Source organism: Sinocyclocheilus rhinocerous, unplaced genomic scaffold (assembly GCF_001515625.1).
Source record: "Sinocyclocheilus rhinocerous isolate Xijiao unplaced genomic scaffold, SAMN03320098_v1.1 scaffold1812, whole genome shotgun sequence".
Taxonomy (NCBI): domain Eukaryota; kingdom Metazoa; phylum Chordata; class Actinopteri; order Cypriniformes; family Cyprinidae; genus Sinocyclocheilus; species Sinocyclocheilus rhinocerous.
In genome coordinates this window covers 643,141-666,801 of record NW_015670626.1, presented here as the reverse complement: position 1 = coordinate 666,801, position 23,661 = coordinate 643,141, and the positions used below count along the sequence as shown (strand labels likewise).

The 23,661-nt window shown below is 37.2% G+C and overlaps 1 protein-coding gene across 1 annotated transcript in view; it reads right to left on the bottom strand.

Moving 5' to 3' along the window:
• LOC107734313 (F-box/LRR-repeat protein 7-like) overlaps nt 1-22,233 on the bottom strand; it is a 35,898-nt gene extending 13,665 nt beyond the window's left edge. The window contains exons 1-2 of the mRNA XM_016546246.1: nt 22,051-22,233; nt 13,271-13,360 (exon numbers count right to left, since the gene is read on the bottom strand). Of these exons, the coding sequence (XP_016401732.1) occupies nt 13,271-13,360; nt 22,051-22,087 (127 nt within the window). The 5' untranslated portion in view covers nt 22,088-22,233. The remainder of the gene's footprint in view (nt 1-13,270; nt 13,361-22,050) is intronic.
• Nucleotides 22,234-23,661: the final 1,428 nt, after the last annotated feature.

Sequence of the window (23,661 nt, the reverse complement as noted above, 5' to 3'; positions counted from 1 at the left end):
CCACCCCCCCAAAAAACTGATCATTTTTTTCCCCCCCCCCCCCCCTTATTACAGTTGTGGTGTTCCCTGTCAAACATGACTGTTCTACAAAAATGGCTTGTGAATCTCTCATTGTGCTATACTATTACCAAATCTTGGATTCAATCTTTTTCTAAACTTGTTTTCTTTCAATTAGCACAGGCTTTGTGTTTCTTTTTGGAGCTGATTGATCACAGGCCTCATTGATCTGAGTTGATGCATCTCAGTTTTTGAGTTAAGTTTGCCAATATTATCCACAAATAATACTTTTTTCACTGAAAAACTGAGGTGCGCAAGTTCAGATCAATGAGGCCTGCGATCAATCAGCTCCAAAAAGAAACACAAAACCTGTGCTAATTGAAAGAAAACAAGTTTAGAAAAAGATTAAATCCAGTACTTGGTAATAATATAGCATAACGAGATATTTACAAGCCATTTTTAAAAGGCCGGTCATTTTTGAGAACTCTCAGCACAGCATAAATTAATAAAAATTTTCATAACTACTATCTTCTTCTTATTTTCTAATATTATTTTTCTAAGAATAGTTAAGAATATTTTGCATTCCCAGTCCATCTTGGGAAAGGTTCTTTTAAAATAACTATTTTAAAACACCCAACCCCCCCCCCCCCCCCCAAAATACACTCTCTGTGAAACTTATCACCTGCACACGCTGTGAGGAAATACAGGACGGCAGAATTGAATAATAGAGCAGGGAATAGAACAAGTCAGTGTTAATTATTAAAAAATGCGGATGATGAAGTAGAGAGTGTGGGGGAGGATAAATTTGGCTCTACAAAACTAATTTTCCCATGGTCCAGGCAGCAGTAAAATATCAGTTAAGTTATTCTTCGGGGAGTCTGGTGATGAGTTAAAGCTCTGGAGCCAAGATGACTCAAGTGTGTGAAGGGCAGCCGGTGTTTCAGTAGCTTAATGCACACGATCCACAGTGCTTTTCTGATGAGTTCCTTTCCATCAGATCTTTCCACATGCTGTGCAGTGCTGCCAAATGAGAGCTGTTGGTAGAGTGTGAGAAACACTCTAGTATTCTTTACTCAATTGACATTGGCAAAGACACGCCGCTTATTCAAAATGAGGGAAGTACATTGTCTGGGACATGAATGGTAGATGTAGCAGTGATTTAAAATAATTTCTACAGTAAATGAACTCATTAAAGGAATATTCCCGGGTTCAGTACAAGTTAAACTTCATCGATAGCACTTGTTGATCACCAAAAAAAAACATAGTGAGGCTCTTACAAGGAAAGTGAACGGGGCCCATTTTTAAAACATTACTATACTGACAGAAAGTACAAGTTTTGAAAGCTGGAGGAAGTGTGATATTGGTTACTCACAGCATGAGGAGACAGGCACGCTAATGGCAAGAACCAACCACACAATGTCCATTTTGTCCAGGCAGATGGTGTTTTTTTCATGAGGGGGACCCAGCGCAGGACCCGACTGGTTCCCAGACCCCCATGCGCCTTGAGTGGTGGCTGGGACCTGCCTGTTCATGAAGCTCCCACTAGCTGTGGAGGGTGCCTCTGAGATGTCTGAATCATTTGCTGCAGGCCATGTGGTATCAGTGCTGTTGATAACATCTGTGGCATCTTTTAAAGAGACAAGAGAACCAATGGTCATATTGGTGGTTCCATCCCTGTCATCTTGGATTTTCAAAAAGTTTCCACTCTCCGCTGAAGAAGTGGGATCAGATGTTGTAACATGGTTGAAAGGCAGGGCTAGAGCTGGGGGAGGAGACTGGATGTCAGTTTGTGCCAAAGCTTTTCCCACCGTTCCCAATGGGAGAGTGGGATCCTCTGTTGAAGACACGTCACGCAATGTAATGGTGTGGTGCGAAGCCACCTTATCTCACCTGCACACGCTGTGAGGAAATACAGGACGGCAGAATTGAATAATAGAGCAGGGAATAGAACAAGTCAGTGGTAATTATTAAAAAATGCGGATGATGAAGTAGAGAGTGTGGGGGAGGATAAATTTGGCTCTACAAAACTAATTTTCCCATGGTCCAGGCAGCAGTAAAATATCAGTTAAGTTATTCTTCGGGGAGTCTGGTGATGAGTTAAAGCTCTGGAGCCAAGATGACTCAAGTGTGTGAAGGGCAGCCGGTGTTTCAGTAGCTTAATGCACACGATCCACAGTGCTTTTCTGATGAGTTCCTTTCCATCAGATCTTTCCACATGCTGTGCAGTGCTGCCAAATGAGAGCTGTTGGTAGAGTGTGAGAAACACTCTAGTATTCTTTACTCAATTGACATTGGCAAAGACACGCCGCTTATTCAAAATGAGGGAAGTACATTGTCTTGGACATAAATGGTAGGTGTAGCAGTGATTTAAAATCATTTCTACAGTAAATGAACTCATTAAAGGAATATTCCCGGGTTCAGTACAAGTTAAACTTCATCGATAGCACTTGTTGATCACCAAAAAAAAACATAGTGAGGCACTTACAAGGAAAGTGAACGGGGCCCATTTTTAAAACATTACTATACACCCTTTCAATAGTATAGTCAAAAAACATGAACAATACGTGTTAACATGATTTTAGTGTGAAATCATCACTTTTTTCTGCTTAAAGTTACTTCCTGTATAATATTACAACGTTGTTGCCATGACAACGCCTAAATCTCTACAACCCAAAATGAATGTAAAAATTATGATTTAAACCGCTTTACAGATTTACAAATAATGCAAAAGTATGTTTAATGTAAGTGCTTTTATAAAATTATAAGCTTCAAATATTTCCATTGTAAGTGTAGGAAAGAAAGCTAATCCCATGAAAGCAAGAACACGCAAAAACAAAACAGAGGCGTTTACCTGTCCAGAACCTGCCACTATGAAAGTAAACGCTTGTTCACACCAATACGATTGTTAACTCTTTCCCCGGCACTGACGGAATTTTACGACTTTCCATGATTTCACTGTTATATGGTAGGGGGCACTATTACACATCTTCTGAAAGAGTACTGAATCTCTGGATCAATCTCATATGTAAGCAGATGCATATGTAAAATAATGCGATCGTCAAACATTAAACAGCATATAAATCAAAACTGCCTAATGTTACCAAATGAAATATCGAGCCAGGAAGTGGTTTAGATTAGAAATAAATAATAAAATAGACCATAAAATAATAAAATAAAAAAGAATGCATGAAGCTTAATAAAAAGATATAAATATGTCTTTTGAAATATTGCATGTCCAGATATTCATACAAGAAAATAATCTGTGGGCCATGAAGGTTTTTTCATTTTGTGAAAATGGCAAAAAATGCTGGCGGTGACTGGCAACTTTTACACAAAAAAAAAAAAAGAGTTAGGCACGATAGCACCACCAATCCCCAAAAGATATCCAGGTCTTCAATATGGGTTGCAAGATGTTCTGGGAAGGCCCCCTGCACTATATAGTTATGACAAGAAGCAAATTGTGGCAACTGCTGTAATGTGGTCATGGACATCTGGAGGTCTGACTGACTAAGCCCTCTGGTTTGGAAAGAGAGGGATTGATGAGGTAATGCTATGCTGTCCAGATTCGGTCCGTAGATTCAGGTTTAACCAGAGAGAAAGCCATGCTCCAACATTCCATCAACTATTATCCCCAAGCACATCGTAAAAGTTTGTTGTTTAGGAACCTCGCAGTTAAAATTGCGTCCCTCTTCGGAGAGGTGTTGAATCGTACTTTGCGAAAGGGTTCGGCCCTGTGAGGTTCTACCCAAACTTGGCTCCATCAAAACCCAGCTCCTGCTCATGTGACGGTTCAGTCAGAGGGTAAGGAGTTACATATTTTCACAGTTGTGTTTTTAATGATTGAGAAGTTCATACCTACAGCGTGCCTCCCTTGAAGAGTCCAAACACAACTCTGCCTAACATGACCTAGACAGCTCTAGGTGAAACATTGAGAACATAACACAAGAGCCAAAACCACAATTTTGACTGAATGAAGCCTTTACTTTTCATTGCCCAGTGCATTCATAATGCAAACTTGACAGCTGACAGCTGCCTGGAGATTGGTTCACTTCCAAATGAATGTTCTGTCATTATTTACTTGTTCTAAACCTGTTTGACTTTCTTTCTTCTGTAGAACATGTCTCAGTGTTTTTATCCATACAATGGAAGTCAATGGGTTCCAATGTTGTTTGGATCCCGATACTCCACAAAACATCTTCTGTTGAGTTCTGCAGGAGAAGGAAAATCATACAGATCTGGAACAACACAAGGTTGTATATACTTTTAAGTCTGAAATTGCTTGGTGCAATAAAGCAGGGAATTATCACAAATTTATTTAAAAATGTGGACTGCTTTACCCAATAACATGTTATTATGCAATACTACGTCAGGTTTTTCCTCAGCATCGCCCTGGGAATTGAAAACAACTTGGTCACGAGTCTGGGTGGAGTATTTGAATCAACAACACCTGCATCACATCAGAAGCTAATTAAGAAGACTACAAAAGAAGTGCTTAAGCTGCGGTATATGGGGAGCTAATATTTCTTTATAGTATAGTAGATGGTTTGCCAGTGACATATATTATTTGGATGACTCTTAAAAGCGTAAATATCTATTTTCTTTTCCCATACACTGCCTTTCATGTCACTGCTCAGGATAGTCACTTGTGAATGGGTTGGTACCATCAGCCAATCATCATTGCTATGGTGTCATAGTCCTGAGTAATTAGCCACATGGCAGGCTCATTCATCCATGCATTTAATCTAATATACATACAGCTCAACAGCTTCTGTGTAAACATGATTGCAACCTCAATATCTGTTTTCTTTCAACTTCAGCAAACGTGTTTGTAGAATTTGAGTTATGACGTTGAGTTAGGGTCAAATCGACAGAAACAGATCTTAAGAATGCACACACAGAAACTGTTTAAACATAGCAGCACACCAAAAGGAGATAGTAGATAACATCAAAATGAGTATAATTAAATATACGTTATAACTGTTGTTCTTCATACAAACAAATCAGATTTAAACAAGAAACATTAGACCAATTATGTTAGTAAGGCTACACATTGCTAAACATTTCCTTCAAGCCCAGTTTTACATTTGACATTGAGAATTAGCAGGGTATCTTGAATATGTGCAAGGCATTTTGAAACATTACACTAGTAGGTGGAGAGTCTGGAGACAAGTGACTGTCATTGAATCATTGACTCAACTGATTTATTCAAAACCACTGATTCGTTCAGGAACAAAATAAGTGATCTGCTGAATTCTAAGCTGCATACAACTCTTAATATTTCTGCCATATGGCAAAAATAGTATGTGGTTCCGGATTCAGCAGATCACTTATTTTGTTCCTGAACGAATCAGTGGTTTTGAATAAATCAGTTGAGTCAATGATTCAATGACACTTGATTCGATCATGCATAACAGTCGATTCTGCTTTGGCTTCATTTAGAACCATTTTTGTTGATGGAGAAAGATGAATATTGTGTCCAAAATTCTAAGTTACTCAATATTAACTTCTTGTTTATTGAACTGCAATATTAAAGCAATATCACATTTGCAATCATGCTGGTCCACTGCGAACCATATAAATACATATGCTTTTTTCCAAATTCTGTCTGGATGCATAAAATTGTCATTTAACTGTTTTGAAGACATAGAGATAATTCATTAGTATTTGAAATATAAGCAATAAACCATCAGAAGGTAGATCCTATAATTGTTTGCTTCATAGAAAGTTGTAGCCAGTTCCCAATGAAATATGAAGGAAATGTCACTAAGAAATGGATATACCAAACTGCATCTGCATAAACCGCACACTCCTGCATGCCAGGTTTACGTTACGATATTTGACTTACCGTACCGTTTAATAAACATCAGCAAACTAAATCTGCCGTACTCTCCCACATCTCTCTTTATGCAATAGGCTATGTACTGAAGCTGAAAGTCTTTGGCAATGCAATCGGTCTGAATCGGGAGAAGTTGATTAATAGGTTTTCCTTGGGCTGAACTGTCCAATCTGCTGTTATTTAGTGCTAGCCATCAGTAATCAGTACTGTCACCTGGCTTTACTTTAAAACCCCATTACTCCTTAGTGCAGTATAACAAATTTCCACTCATACGTCTATTGTCTGCACAAGAGAAGATTGACAATGACACCTGGCTCACACATTGTGCAAATCTGTATGATGAGAAAAATATGAAGAGAGACTGTTAGTAATCTAGAAGCTTACAAACAGCTGTTAATAACCGGAGCCCATGAGGAGAGAGAAAGCTTGAATAGAGACAGACTGAGCTGCAGTGCTCGGACTGTTAAACTCACAGCGTGGACAGAGAGATAGAAACACGAGTCCGCATATCACTCCTGCAGAAGCAGCAGAGGAGGAGGCTGTAGATGAGTCCTGCTGGGAATTCTCCCACGCATTTATCTGAGGAAGGGAAAGTCCATCTATTTGAGATAAACTTGTTCTAAGAAAATTCCAATATATGAGAGGATTTACACTTCAGTCCCTGTGTGTAACAGCGATTCGAATCTCTTAGAATGCCTTAAGATAGTCACTACAGAAATAGAAGAACATAAACATACTACAGAGCATGCATCTATATAACTATTTTGCATAATAATGATAATGATAATAGATTCAAAGGTTTGTCAAGGCAAACTCCATGTTGACTTGAGAAAGCAGTTTAAAAAGCTGGAAGTTTGAAGCGGTTTCAAAGTTTGACATTTTTAACTCTCTCGGATTTCTTTTTATATTGTCTCTCTGACCCTTAAAATTAAACGTTTTCATTTTAGTACTTGATGTAAAGCACTCTTGGCATGCGAAATACGAAAATTTGACAACATTTCACTATATCTTACTCCTATTGTTAGTTCAGAAATACAGAATCTTCTTGTGTTTTTTAGGAATAGCAGTAGCCTATTTATCCATTAGTAGCTACTGTGACTGAGCCGAATCTCTGATAAATGGTCCTACGGGGGAAATTTTCAATTCTGAAATTTACAGTATGCTTACATAGTACATTAAAGTCTTTAAAAAGAAAACCTCAATACAACTCTTTGAAAGAGGTAGAAAAAAATTATCAATTCCTCACTGAAGAAAACTGGCACCGCAAAGTGGGTTAATAATCCTCCTGTGCTAACAGCTCCGGTCTCATAATTTGTTATTCGTCCTTGAACAATCTGTAGAGAAACCACACCTCAAACACACGGGGAGCCAAAGAAAACTGTCCGGGGACAACCATTCCTTATGGTGTATATTTTGAACCACATCCCAAACAAGGAATGTGGACTTGTGAGCATTTTAACTACTTTAGTTAAGCACCTCGTGAAATTCTCTCTCATATTGACCATTTGTAAGGAGCTAAATTTAGCTATTCATAAGCTGAGAAATCTATCTGTGTTGAATTTATCTTGAAAAACAGAGACAGGAGACTCCTTTTAAAATGGCAAAGCAAGTCCTCCTTCTTTCTCCACTAGAAAATCGTCCCACTTTTAGATGTTTTCCATATAATGAGAAGATATTTGAGATGTTCCATTGAGCATTATCTACAGGCTCAAAGAGGTTTTATTAGCGTCATGGTGTTCTTTGACATAAACTCTCAAATATCCCCTGAAGTTCAGATGAGCGAGGGTGGTCTATCTCCTGTTCCTCTTTCCAGCTGAACAACCAGATGCCTCAGAGGTTGTGGAAAACAGATGAAGGCTGCAGGTGTTCAAAATGTGTGTTCGCTACCAAACCTCGACAGTACTGAGAAGCGCTCAGTCTTTCAAAATAGCATACCATAGAGGAACATCATCCTTCTTACATTCGACAAGGTCCTACAAATATGGACCTCGAGGCCCGGATTATATGAGTGATGGTAGGAGGGTTGGCACAAGACATTCTCAGCATTTTAATGGTTTGTTTTGGGCATTTAATGGTTTGGTTCGAGACTTTCCCACACTTTGGAAGCCAGTCAGTGTTCAATCTTAAACGGAGAAGAAAGTGTTCAAGCTAAGAGCACAATATGTTCCCTGTTAAGCTCAGCTGGGCATTATTATCCATTTGCAGGCATGAAATTGTATTTGGCAAATTGCATTAAAATATATTAATCCTTTTGTAAATGAATTATTTGCTGTTTTTAGTAGTGGCAATAATTGTGAGGGAAAATTTGCCAAGAGATGAGAAACCTTTTATTTATTTGTATCTCTTTCTTTGATCGGTGAAGATTAGATTACCGTTTTTACATTGTGATTCCTTAAAATTTAGGGTCAGTTGCTCCATTTTATTTACTTAACTAATTATGGCCACATACTCCATTTTATTTTAATTCACATTTTTTCATGTTTGACATTTTTGTGTGTGCGAGTGTTGATTTTAGACCCTGTACTAACATGGGATCATGTTTAAATATAATGCAATCATAGGATGTATATTTATTATGTTTGTAGTAGAACCCAGAAAAGCAAGTTCTTTTACTAAAATTACCACACCCAAAAATATGGTGAATTGCCGCCACAACATACACAGATGTGATTTCCCATAGTGCAAGAGTTGGACGTTCACAATGCCAAGGCTTTGTCATTCGTCCAGGCATTATTTGTGTTTGTGGCATATCCATACTTGGAGAAAGCACACATCGCTGTGGCCGAACAGTCTCCTGACTGACAGTATGAAATATCCTGACATTTCAGACACGCTCACATGTGTTTGTTATCCTGTGGGAAGCGTCATCCCACACAAGAGGATTTCATCCTGCCCTTAAGGCATAAATATAGAGCGATTCAAGGTCTTTACGTTGTGTGTGTGTGTTTGTGCATATACGCACATCTGAATATTGTTCATAAAAACAAATCATTCTGACTGACCCTCATCTGTGACAAAACAGAGATAAAAAAAAAAGAAAGAACAGTAAATTAATTATTTAATTAAATTAATGTCCAGAAAGATTTGAAAGAAAAACAATGCATTAAGGGCCAGGGGTGTAAACTTTTGAACAGAATGAAGATGTGCACATTTTTCTTTTTTTTCTTTTTTTTTTTTGCCCTTCAGAAGCTCCAGAAATTACTTACTTGTGCATATACGCACATCTGAATATTGTTCATAAAAACAAATCATTCTGACTGACCCTCATCTGTGACAAAACAGAGATAAAAAAAAAAGAAAGAACAGTAAATTAATTATTTAATTAAATTAATGTCCAGAAAGATTTGAAAGAAAAACAATGCATTAAGGGCCAGGGGTGTAAACTTTTGAACAGAATGAAGATGTGCACATTTTTCTTTCTTTTTTATTTTTTTTGCCCTTCAGAAGCTCCAGAAGATACTTACATGTTTCCCAGAAGACAAAATAAGTTACATTTACCCCGATCTTCAAATTCAAAAGGCTCTTAATGCATGGTGTTTCCTTCTGCAGCATCAGTGAGCGTTTGAACCTTCTGTAATAGTTGCGTATGAGTCCCTCAGTTCTCCTCAGTGTGAAAAGATGAATCTCAAAATCATACAGTCATTGTTGGAAAGGGTTCAAATACACAAAAGACACTGGAAAACCAAAGAATTAGTGGGAGCTGAAGGATTTTTCTGAAGAACAGCGGGCAGTTGAACTGTTCAGGACAAACAATGGACTCATGAACAACTAAAAAAACAAACAAACAAAAAAAACTAAAAACACAGCTGTGGATCATCCAGGTATACAGTATTAAGAATCAAGCATTTGTAAACTTTTGAATGGGGTCATTTTTATAAATTCAACTGTTATTTTCTCTTGTGGACTATATGTGAACATCTTTTATGTGAAATATCTTATTCAGGTCTGTACTAAATAAAAAATAACATGCATTTTGTATGATCCCTCTTATTTTGGTTAAATAATTAACATTTTGCAGATACTGCAACTGTGACATTTTGACCACAACTGTACACTCTAAAATGACTTTCCTATTCAAGTGACGTAACTTGTCGAAGGTCATGTTAATATAATTGTCTAGCACTATTCCACTCAGTAACACCCTTCCTTTTACAATCCAATCAAAGTCCCACCCTTTTTTATCCCTTTGAATATTCTGTTTCACTTGTAAAAACTTCACATTATAAAAACTAAAATGCGTTGCGAATGCTCTTTCATGTTGACTTTAAACAGCGGCTAGATTCTTAGCAACTAGCTTAGTTTCCTTCCTGGCTCCCTATCATGTACAAAGGCCAGTGCTGTGTGCTTAACATTTCAACTTTTTATGATCACATTATTCCTTTGTTAAGTTTAGTGGGCAATAGTTTCCAAGTTTTTCACACAGCTTAAACATCTAATCATAGCTCTTAATATTGACTTTAACCTCATTTTCATGTCCCTGTCCACCACACTGTGTCGCACTCATTAATGCCGGGCATTGCTTAGCAAAATGTTTGTTGATATTCATTGTTCCACCTGTCTGCGCCAAGAAACTATGAAATACTATGACTACGACCATAATCACGGGTCACACTCTATTAGCACCTGGCTCACTCTTTTTCACACACACACCAGATGCCCCATTTTGGGGACAATATGGAGTTGGACACACTCCCTGGTGTGAAGCCTGAGTAGGGTGGGTATAACAGTGTATAAAGAACAGATTCAACCTGGAAAACAGCTTTCCAGGGAGCTGTGGTGGTGCCCAACCACATACTGACTCTAAAACGAAATGTCAGATTTAAATATGCATCTCAACGCAGTATAAAGATAAGTTAAAAAGAATGGATTCATGTGAATTCTTAAGTTTAAACATCTTGATGATGTATTGCAAAAACATACTCTAACCTACTTTGCTTTCAAATGTTTGAGCTATTTAATATCTTAAAGAGGTCATATGATGTTGCTAAAAAGAACATTATTTTGTGTATTTGGTGTAATAAAATGTGTTTATGCGGTTTAAGGTTCAAAAAACACATTATTTTCCACATACTGTACATTATTGTTTCTCCTCTATGCCCCGCCTTGATTTTTACAAAGCTCATCGGTCTGAAAAGCAAGGTGTGCTGTGATTGGCCAGCTATCCAGTGCGTTGTGATTGGCCGAATACCTCAAGCATGTGACGGAAATTGACGTAGACATGTGGGGGCGTGTTAGAACGAGCCGTTTTAGGTAGGCGTGGTTGACTCTTAACTTTTATAAAGAATAGCTCTTTGGATTTAAGACTTTAGTCTTCGCAACTTTACGGATCTTCTTTATGCACCAAGAGCTTGTAAATCGCATCATATGGCCCCTTTAACTTGCTATTAACATGCCAACCGTTTAACTAACTTTAACTACCTACAAACATGCCAAGAATTTAACTACTGTCGATATGTCAACCAGTTATAAACATGTCGACAGTGTAACTAGCTATAAACATGAAGGCAGAATAACTAACTTTATCAATTTGCTGACAGTTGAACTTTAATCTTTATAAATTGACATTTGAATAATTTCAACTAACTATATAAACATGATGAAGGTTTAAATAATTTCACTAGCTGAAAACATAACAAATGAGTTATAAAAATGCTGACAGTTTAATTAACATTAGCTATAAACAAGAAGACAGTTTGACTAACTTTAACTACCTATAAACATTCCAAGAGTTAGTAAACGTGTTGACAGTTTAACTGTAGCTAGCTGTAAAAATAGTTTAACTAACATTAGACTATAGACATCAAGGCAGTATAACTAATTTTCACTAACCATAAATTTGTTGGCAGCTGCATTTTAATCCTAATAAACTGACATTTGATTAATTTTAATTATCTATAAACATGTCAAAAGTTTAACTAACTTTAACTAGCACTAACCTTGTTGACAGTTGAACTATCTTTAACTACCTATAAACATGTCAACAGTTTAACTAACTTAACTAGCTATAAAAAATGTTGAAAGTTAACAAATTTCCCTAGCTATAAACATGTTGACAGTTTAACTAACTTTAACTAGCCATAAACTTGTTGATAGTTGAACTTTAGCTATAAACATGTTAGCAGTTTAACTAACTTAACTAGCTATAAAAATGCTGACTGTTTAATCAACTTTAGCTATAAACAAGTAAACCACTTCATAAATTATTACTAGCTATATAATCTTGTTGACAGTTGAGCTAACTAGCTATAAACATGTCAACAGTTTAACTTAACTAGCTATAAAAATGTTGAGTTTCATTAACTTTAACTATAAACTTGTTGACAGTTCAACTAACTTAATTAGCTATAAAAAGATAAACAATTTAACTAATTGTACTAGCTATAAACATGTTGACAGTAACTTTTAGTAACTTGCTTACTATAACAGTAGTAGACATGCAAGTAAAAACAGACCGTAGACAAAGACGGTTTATGCTAATATACACTATAGCGACCCTTGTGTATTTGCATTGCATTATCAGTTAGTCTAAAACACATTTTGCAATGCAGTGACATGTGAAATCAAGCTTGAGCAGTAAGAAGCGCCTGTGTGTAGAGTAAAGCAATATTTAGTCCAGACAAAAACAAATACACTGCATAAAGGTTTCGTCAACATACGGATGCGGTTGGCGACGTTGTGATGGTTGAGCTCAGTTCTCAGCACCCAGCAGATAGAGATCCCACGCCAAATACACAGTAAAAATATTTACAAGCTTTTTGCAGGCATGATTTACAGTAATGAAACTAAAAAGGCTATGGAACCAATAAACGAATGAAGTTGTTTAAACATGCACTGCTAAATATAACAACACGGGTCAAATGGTTAGCCGTAATGGAAAGGAACGTCGTAATCGCTAATCCTATCAGGTTACAAAACAACCCTAGAGTGATCTTATATGTGGAATATATCTGCTGGGGAGGTCCTGTGGTACATGAGAATTTATGATGCATAAACCAAGTCAAACTCACAAAGGGATTAACAGATTTACTGTCTTTTTTATTAGTCTTATTTTTACAGTACAGCACGGGGATGCAAAGGGTGCAATCCACACCACTGTAACGTAAAAACATCTCGATGATGTTTTCCTAATTTCAAGAGAACCTCTAAGAAAAACAGCCACACACACTATGCAATCCTGCAGCTAATATCCAGATATTAACCTGCCCTGGGGATTTTTCCAATCTGCTCGCTTGCAAGACAAACGGCCCACAAGTTAGTTTTGAATGCCAAGTTTGTTTTCAATTTCCAGGATATCCTACGAGCACATAAGTTTGCTACAAAATGATAAGCATTTCATAAAGACAGAGAGAGAGAGAGAGAGAGAGAGAGAGGGCAGAAAGGAAGAGCGAATGGGACTTAGCAGGCATTTTGGCTCATAATGAAGACCAGATGGTTTACCTTCACTGGTAGCCACATTCTTGGGAGCTTTGGTGGGCGTATGATCAGTGCTGGAGCTCACATCGGAGGAGATACTGGAGCTACCCTTGCCTGGGACAGAAGCGAAACAGAAAATAACGTTTTGTGAAAACAGCTCGTTTTTGAGATCATACTTGACTGCATGCATTCACAATCCATACAGTCGGCTCCATCGGCCAGCTCTGGGAGCCCTGGTGTGCAGTTTCACAGAAGGGTGGGGTGCAACGGTTCCCACTGTAAGTCAATATTATAACAGATGCAATAAAAGCACGATCGGACATTTTGGCCCAATCACTCATTCACTTGCTGAACCATTTCTGAAAGCAAGGAACCTCCTCTTGTTCCTAATCCAGAGCGAGGTCTGAGGTTTTCATGATTAAAGATTTCAAGAAGAACTCATTACTCAGTACTCATCAGGAATGCACTGAAGCTGAGCAAAACATCTTCCTGCCAAGACAATATCCGTGACTGGAACAATAGATGGAAGAAATTACTTTAGTATCTCCAACACTGGCAGAGTTTGCAGTTTCGCTATGATCCTCCAAGACAGATTTATCTATCATACATTAGGACATATTTGGCCACTGTGCAAGAGAACGAGCAGAGACCATTCGTGACGGCTTGTTACTTGTATTTGGTTGATGTTTTTTTTTAAGAGTTTGCACTTTAGTTCACATTTGTGGATTTTAAAGTTGGATTGGTGTTGTAATAAAAGTGCGGTCATTCACAGCCTGGAATGGAGATCCAGACATAAATCAACAACACTACCACCACCCTTTAGATTATGGTTCCCCACTCGCAGGGACAAGCCAGTGTTAAGCGCCTGACTTTTTTTTTATTGCATGAATTTCCATGTTGGTTGATGCGAGTGCTTGATTGGTGTTGGTCTAGCTGGTCGACCACCATAGCCATGCTACTCACCAGCAAATCTTAACCCCCCTGTCGTGTCAAATTTTAGAGTGCACATTTTCAAAATGAGCTCTAGTACCTCCAGTTTGTTATTCTGACATTAATTCAGTCTCAAACGGATTAATTAGCAGAAGTTATTAGTCCACCACGAGCGTGATGTCATTAGCTCCTGACCAAAGTGTTTCAAACAATGGATGTGGGACCCACTTGCTATGGTTTCTAGAAACAGTCATGACTAGCTAGCTAACTTCTCCAGTAATGAATTGTATTATGGTAGTTACGCAGTGAGTTTTTCATGGAAAGTGCACCCCAGCTTGGCCTTTCTGGCAAAACCCATTTTAATTGCATAATGTGATGAATTTCAGACTCATTTTTATTTGACAAGAAAAAAACAAACCATTATGAAGTTGAGGTCCATGGAAAAGGTCTTACTTTCTGTAGAAGAAGATGTGAGTGTGTGCATGTGTGTTAATTTGGCAGGGTTGGTTTATGGCACTTCATCCTCTGTCAGGTCATAAACTTGAACCACAAGAGGCTCCATGTGAGCAGAGCACAGCTTCATCCCACAAGCACCGTTCTCTCTGTAAACAAGTTCCTCTTCTCGCTCTTAACACACATCCATACAGGAGAAAAACACACAGAAACACTCACTAACGCTCTTTTCACACATATAAAGAGGTCACGGAGTTGCTGTAGTGTTAGTCGCTGCAATGTGTGAACGCCCCTTTACACGCCCGAAATGTTGCCAATATATGTCCACCCTGGAAAGCTGTTGTGTGAAGGTCTTTCAAACAAGCTGTCAGATTAGTGCTGATGCATTGAATGACTCAATGAACTCTTATCACCTCGGTCATAACGGAAAAACAGCCGAATAACCTGAATACAGTGTTACGTGCTGCAGTGACATCAGTGAGCCACAACATCTGCTTCAGTTCCTATTGTAGTCGGCAGAATGCGACTCATCCGTCAAGTGGACCCCATGTGCTTTGCACGCCTTGAATTACGAACAGATACGGACAATGTTATTATGATGTTGCTAGGCAAAGCTTTCACAAAGCATAAAGTCTTCAGCTTAATCAAAACGGATGATGAAACTGTATTACTTTGTTGCTAAAAGAGACGCAGCAGCGTTCGTACTCAGAATCAAGAGCTAAAACCACAGATATTTGCTTTGGTACTGTTTTACAGGCGATTTTCACAAGTCAGTACTGAAAAATGATGTATGGCAAACAAATGCGGCCTGAAATGTATAAAGGATGAAATGAGGGTGACAATATACAGGAAAATGAAGAGGTCAGCTCTCACCTGTTTATTGTGGCATACACACACTTTCTTGAAAATGGGCATTCACAATGACAGCTTTACAGTTCAGCACAAGGGTAAACACAGAGATAGGTCATCCTTTAAATATTGATTTTAGGACTTACAAAAAGTGTTGAATTAAAGGGATTGTTCATCCAAAAATAAACCTGTTGAACACAAAAGAAGTTATTCTGAAGAGTGTTCATAAACAAACAGCTGACAGTACCCATTGACTTCCATAGTATTTTTTTTTTTTTCATATTATGGAAGTCAATGGCTACCATCAACTTTTTGATTACCAACATTCTTCAAAATATCTTCTTTTGTGTTCAACAGAAGAAAGAAACTCATAGAGGTTTGGAACAACTTGAGGGTGAGCAAATGATGACAGAATGTCCATTTTTGGCTGAATGATACCTTTAAGCAATTTTTTTCCTCCAATAAAAGCTGATGGTAAGTTTTATAATTATTATTATAATTATTATTTTTATTTACTTTTTTGACATTATTACCAACCATGAATTTGTGACTTGTGACAGTAATGCCAGCGACAAATTCTCACATAAAATACATTTTCTAAGATGGTTTCAAAACAATCTGAAAATTCACACCACTGACCTATTTAAAATAAATAAATAATAAATTACAAAATTATTTGTTTTTTTCAATTAAACATTTTCATATGAATATTAAGCAATGTAACTGATTTAAAGTAACCTTTAAATAAATTGCAAATATTATACACACACACACACACACATATATATATATATATATATATATATATATATATATGATCAAATTTAATAGAATTGCAAAACAATATAGAGCCAAACCATGTAATATTATTTGATATATTGTTATACGTTATGGAATGAAGCTGTTTATATGGAAATTCTTGACTATTTGAGATATTTTTTTCAATGGGCGAGAAAGAAGACGTCAAAGTTTACGAGATCCATCACCTGATACAGTGGGATGCAGCTGAAACTGCAACTAGCAACCAGTGGTACAGCAGTTTAATCACTCAGTATAGTCAGTGTGAACGTCCTTTAAGAGTGCCAGATCATTGATTTGAGATCCTTCTTTGCTCTTAGACGGGCGCTGAACTTTGACTGAACTCTGACCTGCAAAAATGACGTCTGGAAAATCCAAAAGTCTCCACTTTCTCCTACTAAACTAGGAAGAAAAGAGCTCTGCTCGACTGTGAGAATAAATTAGAATCATTAAGCTGTCAGTCGTTTGCCAACCCAAGCACAGCCACTTCCCATCACGTAAAGGGAGAAATGACAAAGGAGATTTCCTTCGAATGTTCACAAACGGTCCATCACTCATGGCCTGAGTGGCCAGTCCTGCTTTTGATCCAATGACCTTAATCCATAAGTCTTATTAGAGCTCTTTACCTCCATGATGGAAATTTCAAATACTCCCAAGTATTCCAGATAGAGACTAAAAGAGCAGGACTGTCCTAAGCACACATTCCCACATTTGCCTTGATTTGTGCTGTTGCACTAAACACGATATTCAGTACAATTGCATTTAAACAGCTCAATGAGCGTGAAGTTCATTTCAAGTAAAAATGTAGCCAGTTATATTATCCGTTTTCCAAAAATACTTTGCACCTGCTTAGATCATGGTGGTCGCTCATATTTCTGTAATTGCTTCACACTCTTTAAAACAAAATACCAACATGTTGGATGAACACACATGCACTTGCAAAGTGAATCACTATAGATCCATTAAATGGTCTATTCAACTCAGAGAGAGACAGTAAAGCTGCTGATCTCAACAAGAGGTTGATTACATTTATATTCAGCTTGAATTGGCATGTTTATGTTAAGGTTAAAGTAGTTGTGAGTCACAAAATCAGACTACACAGGTGGTCACAGGAGGTGCCTTTGAGGCACATCACTATCAGGTACACGATGATCTGTTTAACCTGAACACTTATGATCAAATCACCCAGAGCAGATGTTAATGGCAGATGTGAACAAGGCCAGAGAGAGCTGACTGTGAGCAGTTTGACACACCCACGAGTGTTGAGTTTTACTCAAAACTGCATAAAGTACACACATCTGCACGACACCATCGGGAGCTCAGGACTGTTTGTAAATATCAGCGGTTGCTTCTGGGATCAGAACTGCACGCAAACATCTACTCTGTGCCATATGAGTTACACAAATGGTTACTGTTACCAAACAAGTTTCCCAAATATTCCCCTTATTTCCCCTTATGGTTAGGAAGTGTACAACACCTGGAAAAAGTTATCTGTTAGCATTTCCATTCATCTCAGTAGCAGTTGCTTATTTGAAACAAACCCCCTTCTTCTTCTTCTTCTTCTTCTTCTTCTTCTTGTGCTGTTTTATGGCGGCTGACAAGCCAACTTATGGTGTATTGATAGATTGGAATTGATTAAACCTATATCTTTCAATTTCTTAATCAACTCTTCTCTTTCCTTGGTAAACACTGCACAATGTAGGAGTACATGCTCAATAGTCTCTGCTTCACTACAGGATATACATAATCCAGTCTGATGTTTCCCTGTTGTGAACAATGAATGATTTAAACCAGAATGTCCTATTAGGAGTCGTGTAATAATTACAGTATACTCTCTCTCATACTATTGAGGCATACTCCCTTTACCAACTTGTTTTTGGATATTGTGGAGTTGTCTGATTTTTTCCCCCCTGTCCTACATTTCTTGACACTTTTTATTTATGTGTTCTTTAATTCTTCCTTTTATTTCTGCTTTACTTCAACGGTCATTTGTTGTATTGCCATTATATTATACCCATTTTCTGTATTCTGAGCAGATTTATAAATATCTCATATATTAATTCTTGTCTTGTTGTTGACTGCCCACTTAATAAAACTATTTAAAGCTGATCGAGAGTCTGAACAAATAACTGCCCTTACTGGCTTAACGTCCTCCACCCATTGAATAGCCAACTATCAGCTCTGTTGTAAAAACGGATGCATAACTGGTTGTCCTTTTCTGAATATTGACTCGGAGTCTCTGAATAAATACAGCTGCAGCCGTATGCGCTGCTGTAGGATGCTTTGACCCATCTGTGAATATATGGAGCATCGAGGAGTATCCAAATACTGCTGAACAACAATAGCTCTTTCATTCTTAATCTTATATTGTAGATTCAATTCAACGCGATAGATCTATAATTTGTAGCATTATGCTTGTTCTTAGCACAGGGATAATATCCCTGTGTTTCCATGAGGACGGAAGTCTCCCTGTGCTCCACACTTTATTAAAAAAATATAAAATTCAAAAACAAATCAGATAATTCTCATCCTTTCCTGGAGATGTTTGCTTAACTCCCCCAACAGCTCTTTACTTCATGTCATGTAAATTTCATATCACGATGGTCATTACGCCATCATGATATTTGGATGTTTTTAGATTGCCATCTATTTATTTATCTATTTATTGCCTTCTCTTCATTAGTCACAGCTATTCTTTCCACATTACTCAGAACAGGTAGACCAAAGTTTCTTTAAAAACCACCCATCTTTCTGATCATACCCCATACTTCACTGACATCTACTTTCTCCCCTACAGAATCACCATAACTTCTCCAGTACTTCTTCTTAGCAGCTTCTCACATTGGCTTGCGCTTTTTTATATAGAATTAAGTTATCAAATATGTACGTCTTAAAAGCCGTATTTCTAGCTTGAATTGCTTTGCTACATAATTCTGTCCAGCATGGAACTGATTCTGATCAACATGTGAGCCTCCACATGTTGCCTGTGAATCTACTTGAGCCTTAGGTTTTTCATTTACTTGTTCCAGAGTAATTCCCTCAAACTGTAGATGTTGTTTAGCTGCTTTAATTATGTTCTGCTTTCGGTTTGTGCAGCGCAGTTTAAAAATGTCATGAAACCAACTTTTCCAATTTTCAAAATGTCATTTATTCTGTTGTTATTTTTAACTGATTGGGACTGTTGATCCATTTCCTTGACCTTCTTCCGTCTGTTTCACCTTTTTAACTGCCTCAGCATATGACATTCCCTCTTGCATCCTAATGCTCTGAATTTTAACAGCGTTCACACGCACAGCCAGCACTGTGTTCGCCTCCAGCATTTTAGTTGTGTGCCTTGCTCACATTTCCCATATTCATGGTTTCCACTTACAGACTGCAGCGACATGACCGTATTTTTGACATTTAAAACATCTGACAGGAGGTGGTACAGATGCTCTTACCACATAACTGACATATCCAGTGTACACTCTCTCTGGCATTCTTTCCTCGTCAAACTGAAGCATTACAGAAAGACTATCTACTTTCTCTTTATTTCGTACACATTTCAGTCTTTTCGCTTCAATCAACTTAGCCCCCGATATATTACTGTATCAGTGGATACATCAATTGGAATTCCAGAGATTACTCCCCTTAACCAAGCTCTCTTACTCGGTATACTGTACCACTTTCTGCTGTTTTTTTATTTTTAGAAGATTTCCATTTCTTAGAGTCACTCTGTATATCACCTACTGCTTTTTTTAAAGCCTTGGTAAGTTTTACTGCATTGATCACGTTACTATTTGCAAACTTCATCAGTATCTTAAAATCTGATGTCCTTGAAAATGTTCTTTCCAGCATCCTGTCTTTTTCACTATCAGTTCCCAATTCGTTTCTTCAAGTTTCCTTCTCTTACGATTGACAATTTTGCTCCAATCATTTACTCCTGTATTCTTACTGCTAGATTCTTCCTCCATCTCCGGATCACTTCTAATGTCACTTCCCTCCATCAATGCTCCAGTCACAGTCCAGTGTTGTCAAGCTTGTTCTGCCACCCTCCAAACAAACCCCCTGAATGCCATCTGTGCTTCATGGGCACTCAGGGTATTTGTCATGTGACTGATCACTGGTCAAAAGCAGCAAATCAAAAAATTATTGTGATTTTAACAGTAAAAGACTGTAAAAATGCTACAGTAAAAACCTGTTAACTGGTTAACAGTAAGTTTCCATACTATATTCGGTGAATAAATGTAATTACATTTAATGTAATTTTACAGTAAAATACTGTTAAAAATACGGTTTTTGGAAGTGAAAAAGAAAAAGTCATTGTATTATTTACAGTGAAAAACCGTAAATTGACACTCCCAGAATGCCCCGCATGACACTTCATATTTGATGTTTTTTTTGTTGAAATAACATGTTTTTTCTTTGTTTTCTCTTATCAGTTGTGTACATTAGTTTAATCTTACATCTAATGTTGTTAAATGAATGTTTATTGCATTATTTCAGTATCATGTGTGTCACCGTGATGGTGTTTAGTGTTTGTGTGAATGAGACTGTGCACCTTCTATATATAAATATTGCCCTCCTCAGCTCGTAGAAATGCTGTTTGTGATGAGCTTTGGTTCATCGTGTGATTTTCTCATCACCATCAGGTTTTGGTGGTTGTCAGTGCATGTTGGTTTATTAACATTACATCAGTTAATGAAATACGGTATTTTATTGTGAATTTAAGTTAAGTCTGTAAAACCTAAAATGTTGCTACCATATTTCTTACGGTGAAGTTCTGGCGGTATTTTACTGTAAATGTCACAGATTTTTTTTTTACAGTGCAGGGTTATAGTTAACTAACCCATAAAAAAATGTTATTGCAAATAAAATAAACATTAACTGAAATAAAATATAAAAACTTTTTATTTTATTTCAGCTAGTTGCCAAGGAAACATTTCTCATTCTCATTTAGCTTAACTTGATGTACTAAAATCTAAAAACTAAAACAAAAAAAATTATCTAAAATGCAAGATGAAAGATCTAACATGAAAACGAAATAAAAATATAATATAACACTGTCCTAAAATCCTTAGCAGAAAGATGGCAATTTAAAATAAGGGGCTTGTTGGAAGAACAATGTTTTGACTTCAAAGACTGTAAAAGTACTAAACAGTTCATAATTAAATTGATTTAAATCCAAGACAATTGGCAAAGGAGGGAATACCGTGGTAAAAGCCGTGTTGTGTTGCATCTGTCGCGGTTCTATGTAGTGGGTGTGGCCTGTCTCGTTCCAGTGGTTGTGGGCGTGGTTTAATCTTGCTGGCCGCAGGTACATTTGCCAGGTAACCCCGCCCCCAAAAACACAAGGAAAGAAAGCACGCAAGCTCTCTATTCGTAGCATGCTTCAGTGATTTGTGCTGTTTTACAGCCTCACAGAGACAAGTGCGTCTCAAGATGACTTCTGTGCTGACAGAGACTATTCTTTCTTTTTTCTTTCTTTTTTTAATACTACGTTTTATGGGTGTTAGCTAAAATCACTTATGTTTTAGCTTCATGAATTTAGCTGTGCTTTAATACACGTACCATTTCTTTGTGATTTTTTACATTTGCCTATTCGATTCGATTTTTTTTAATCAACAGTGCTGCGCAATTCCCCTCATTTTAGACTTCATCAAAATGTGCATCATTTATTACAACTCACCCAGGGCAACTTTTTACTTCTACAACCAAAAGTCCATGCCAGTTACTAAAAACCAGCATTTAATTTCACAGAAAGTGAAGTGTTGTAGTTCTTGGAGATCACATACCTTCACTTCCACACTGTTTGCCATTGTTCGCACCCATCCCGAAGAACACATAGTCTCTCCTCACAATAACCAATCTAAAGCAGTCAGATTACACGGGCAAAGTCCTCGAGCAGACAAAACGTTAGCTCCATTATGCATGTCTTCAGAGCGCAGACCGTGCGCGAGCATGAACCCAGCAGTCGTCACTGGAGAGAAGCTGCGCGGATCTGGAGCGAACTAACCGCACGAGCTCACTTCCACTGCGACTATAGGAGGACGTGATGGAGGGGCTGGGCCAGAGAGCCTCAGTTTAAAATGCCACACATCAGCATCCAGCAGCAGTCACAGACAGTGCATCTAAAGTTTATAGGATAATGTTTCGGGTATGAGAAAAAATGATACATACAATATAATATTAAGTATCGGACACTTAAGTAGCACTTTAAAGTGTATTAATCAAGTAAATTTTTTAAAGAACATTTTAAGGATTTTTAAGACCAAGTAAAGAAAATTTAAGGAATAAATAGAATGCAACACAATATGTCAATATAGTCTCTAAACATAAATGTCTTAGCAATGCTTTAAAGTTTAAAAATGCAGCTTCCGATAAATCTCCATTACTTGTTCAATGATCATTTTACCTCATGACACTGCAAAAAATGTTCCTCATCAGGATTTTGGTCTTGTTTTCCAGTGCAAATGTCTAAAGATTCTTATACTGACTTTATTTGTTTTATGAGAAATTGATTGAAATGAATTGAGTTCATGCTTAAACAAGAACAAATATCTCGCACTGCATCTGGGGTTTGAAAACTTATTGTTTCATTCCACATTGACAGATATTTGTTCTTGTTTTAAGTATGAACAGTTTGTTTTTTTTCAGGAAACTAGACCTTTGTATGTGCAATTTCTGTGCTTAAATAATTTTATTGGAAAACTAAATAAAAATGCTGAGGAAGTTTTTTTTTTTTTTTTTTGCAATGCATGCAACATTTAATGGCATGAATTTAAGACTTGCTGCACAAATTTAAGATCTTTTAAGGCCTTAAATTGTGAAAGGGTTGAATTAAGACTTAAGACAGAAAACCTGAATAATGCCATTGCATTATAATATGCACTTTGTAGTCAAAGTTTAGTGGACCATGTGAGAACTTGAGGGAAACTGACTTCATGTACACTAAAATCTGATGAAAATACATTGCCAAAATGGTTGAGAAAAGTCAAATTAGTTCTGTGATAATGTAGTCTAAGATGAAAGAAAGAAATCCAATTGACACTGCAATGCAGATGCATCTATGAACACATTTGTCACTAACATATTTGGATTAATATAAACTGAATTGAGTATTGCTGCATTTCAAAATTGTGTTATACTCGAGGGGCCATTAATAAAATAATATATTAATATCAGTGGCAGGACATGTTTCCATTTGAACCAAACTAGTCTGCATTCTTACTGTGTGTTCTATTGTTAGTCATGCTTCCTGTGCAGAAGAAAGCTGTTTGGGACTATTAACGGACGCCTTTTACTCTGAACAAAACAGGAATCATACACAAGGGTATTTTTGTCAAGGAATTACTTCCATGAAACTCCCATCAATTAGTAAATGCCTGTGACCTTTATGCTGTAGC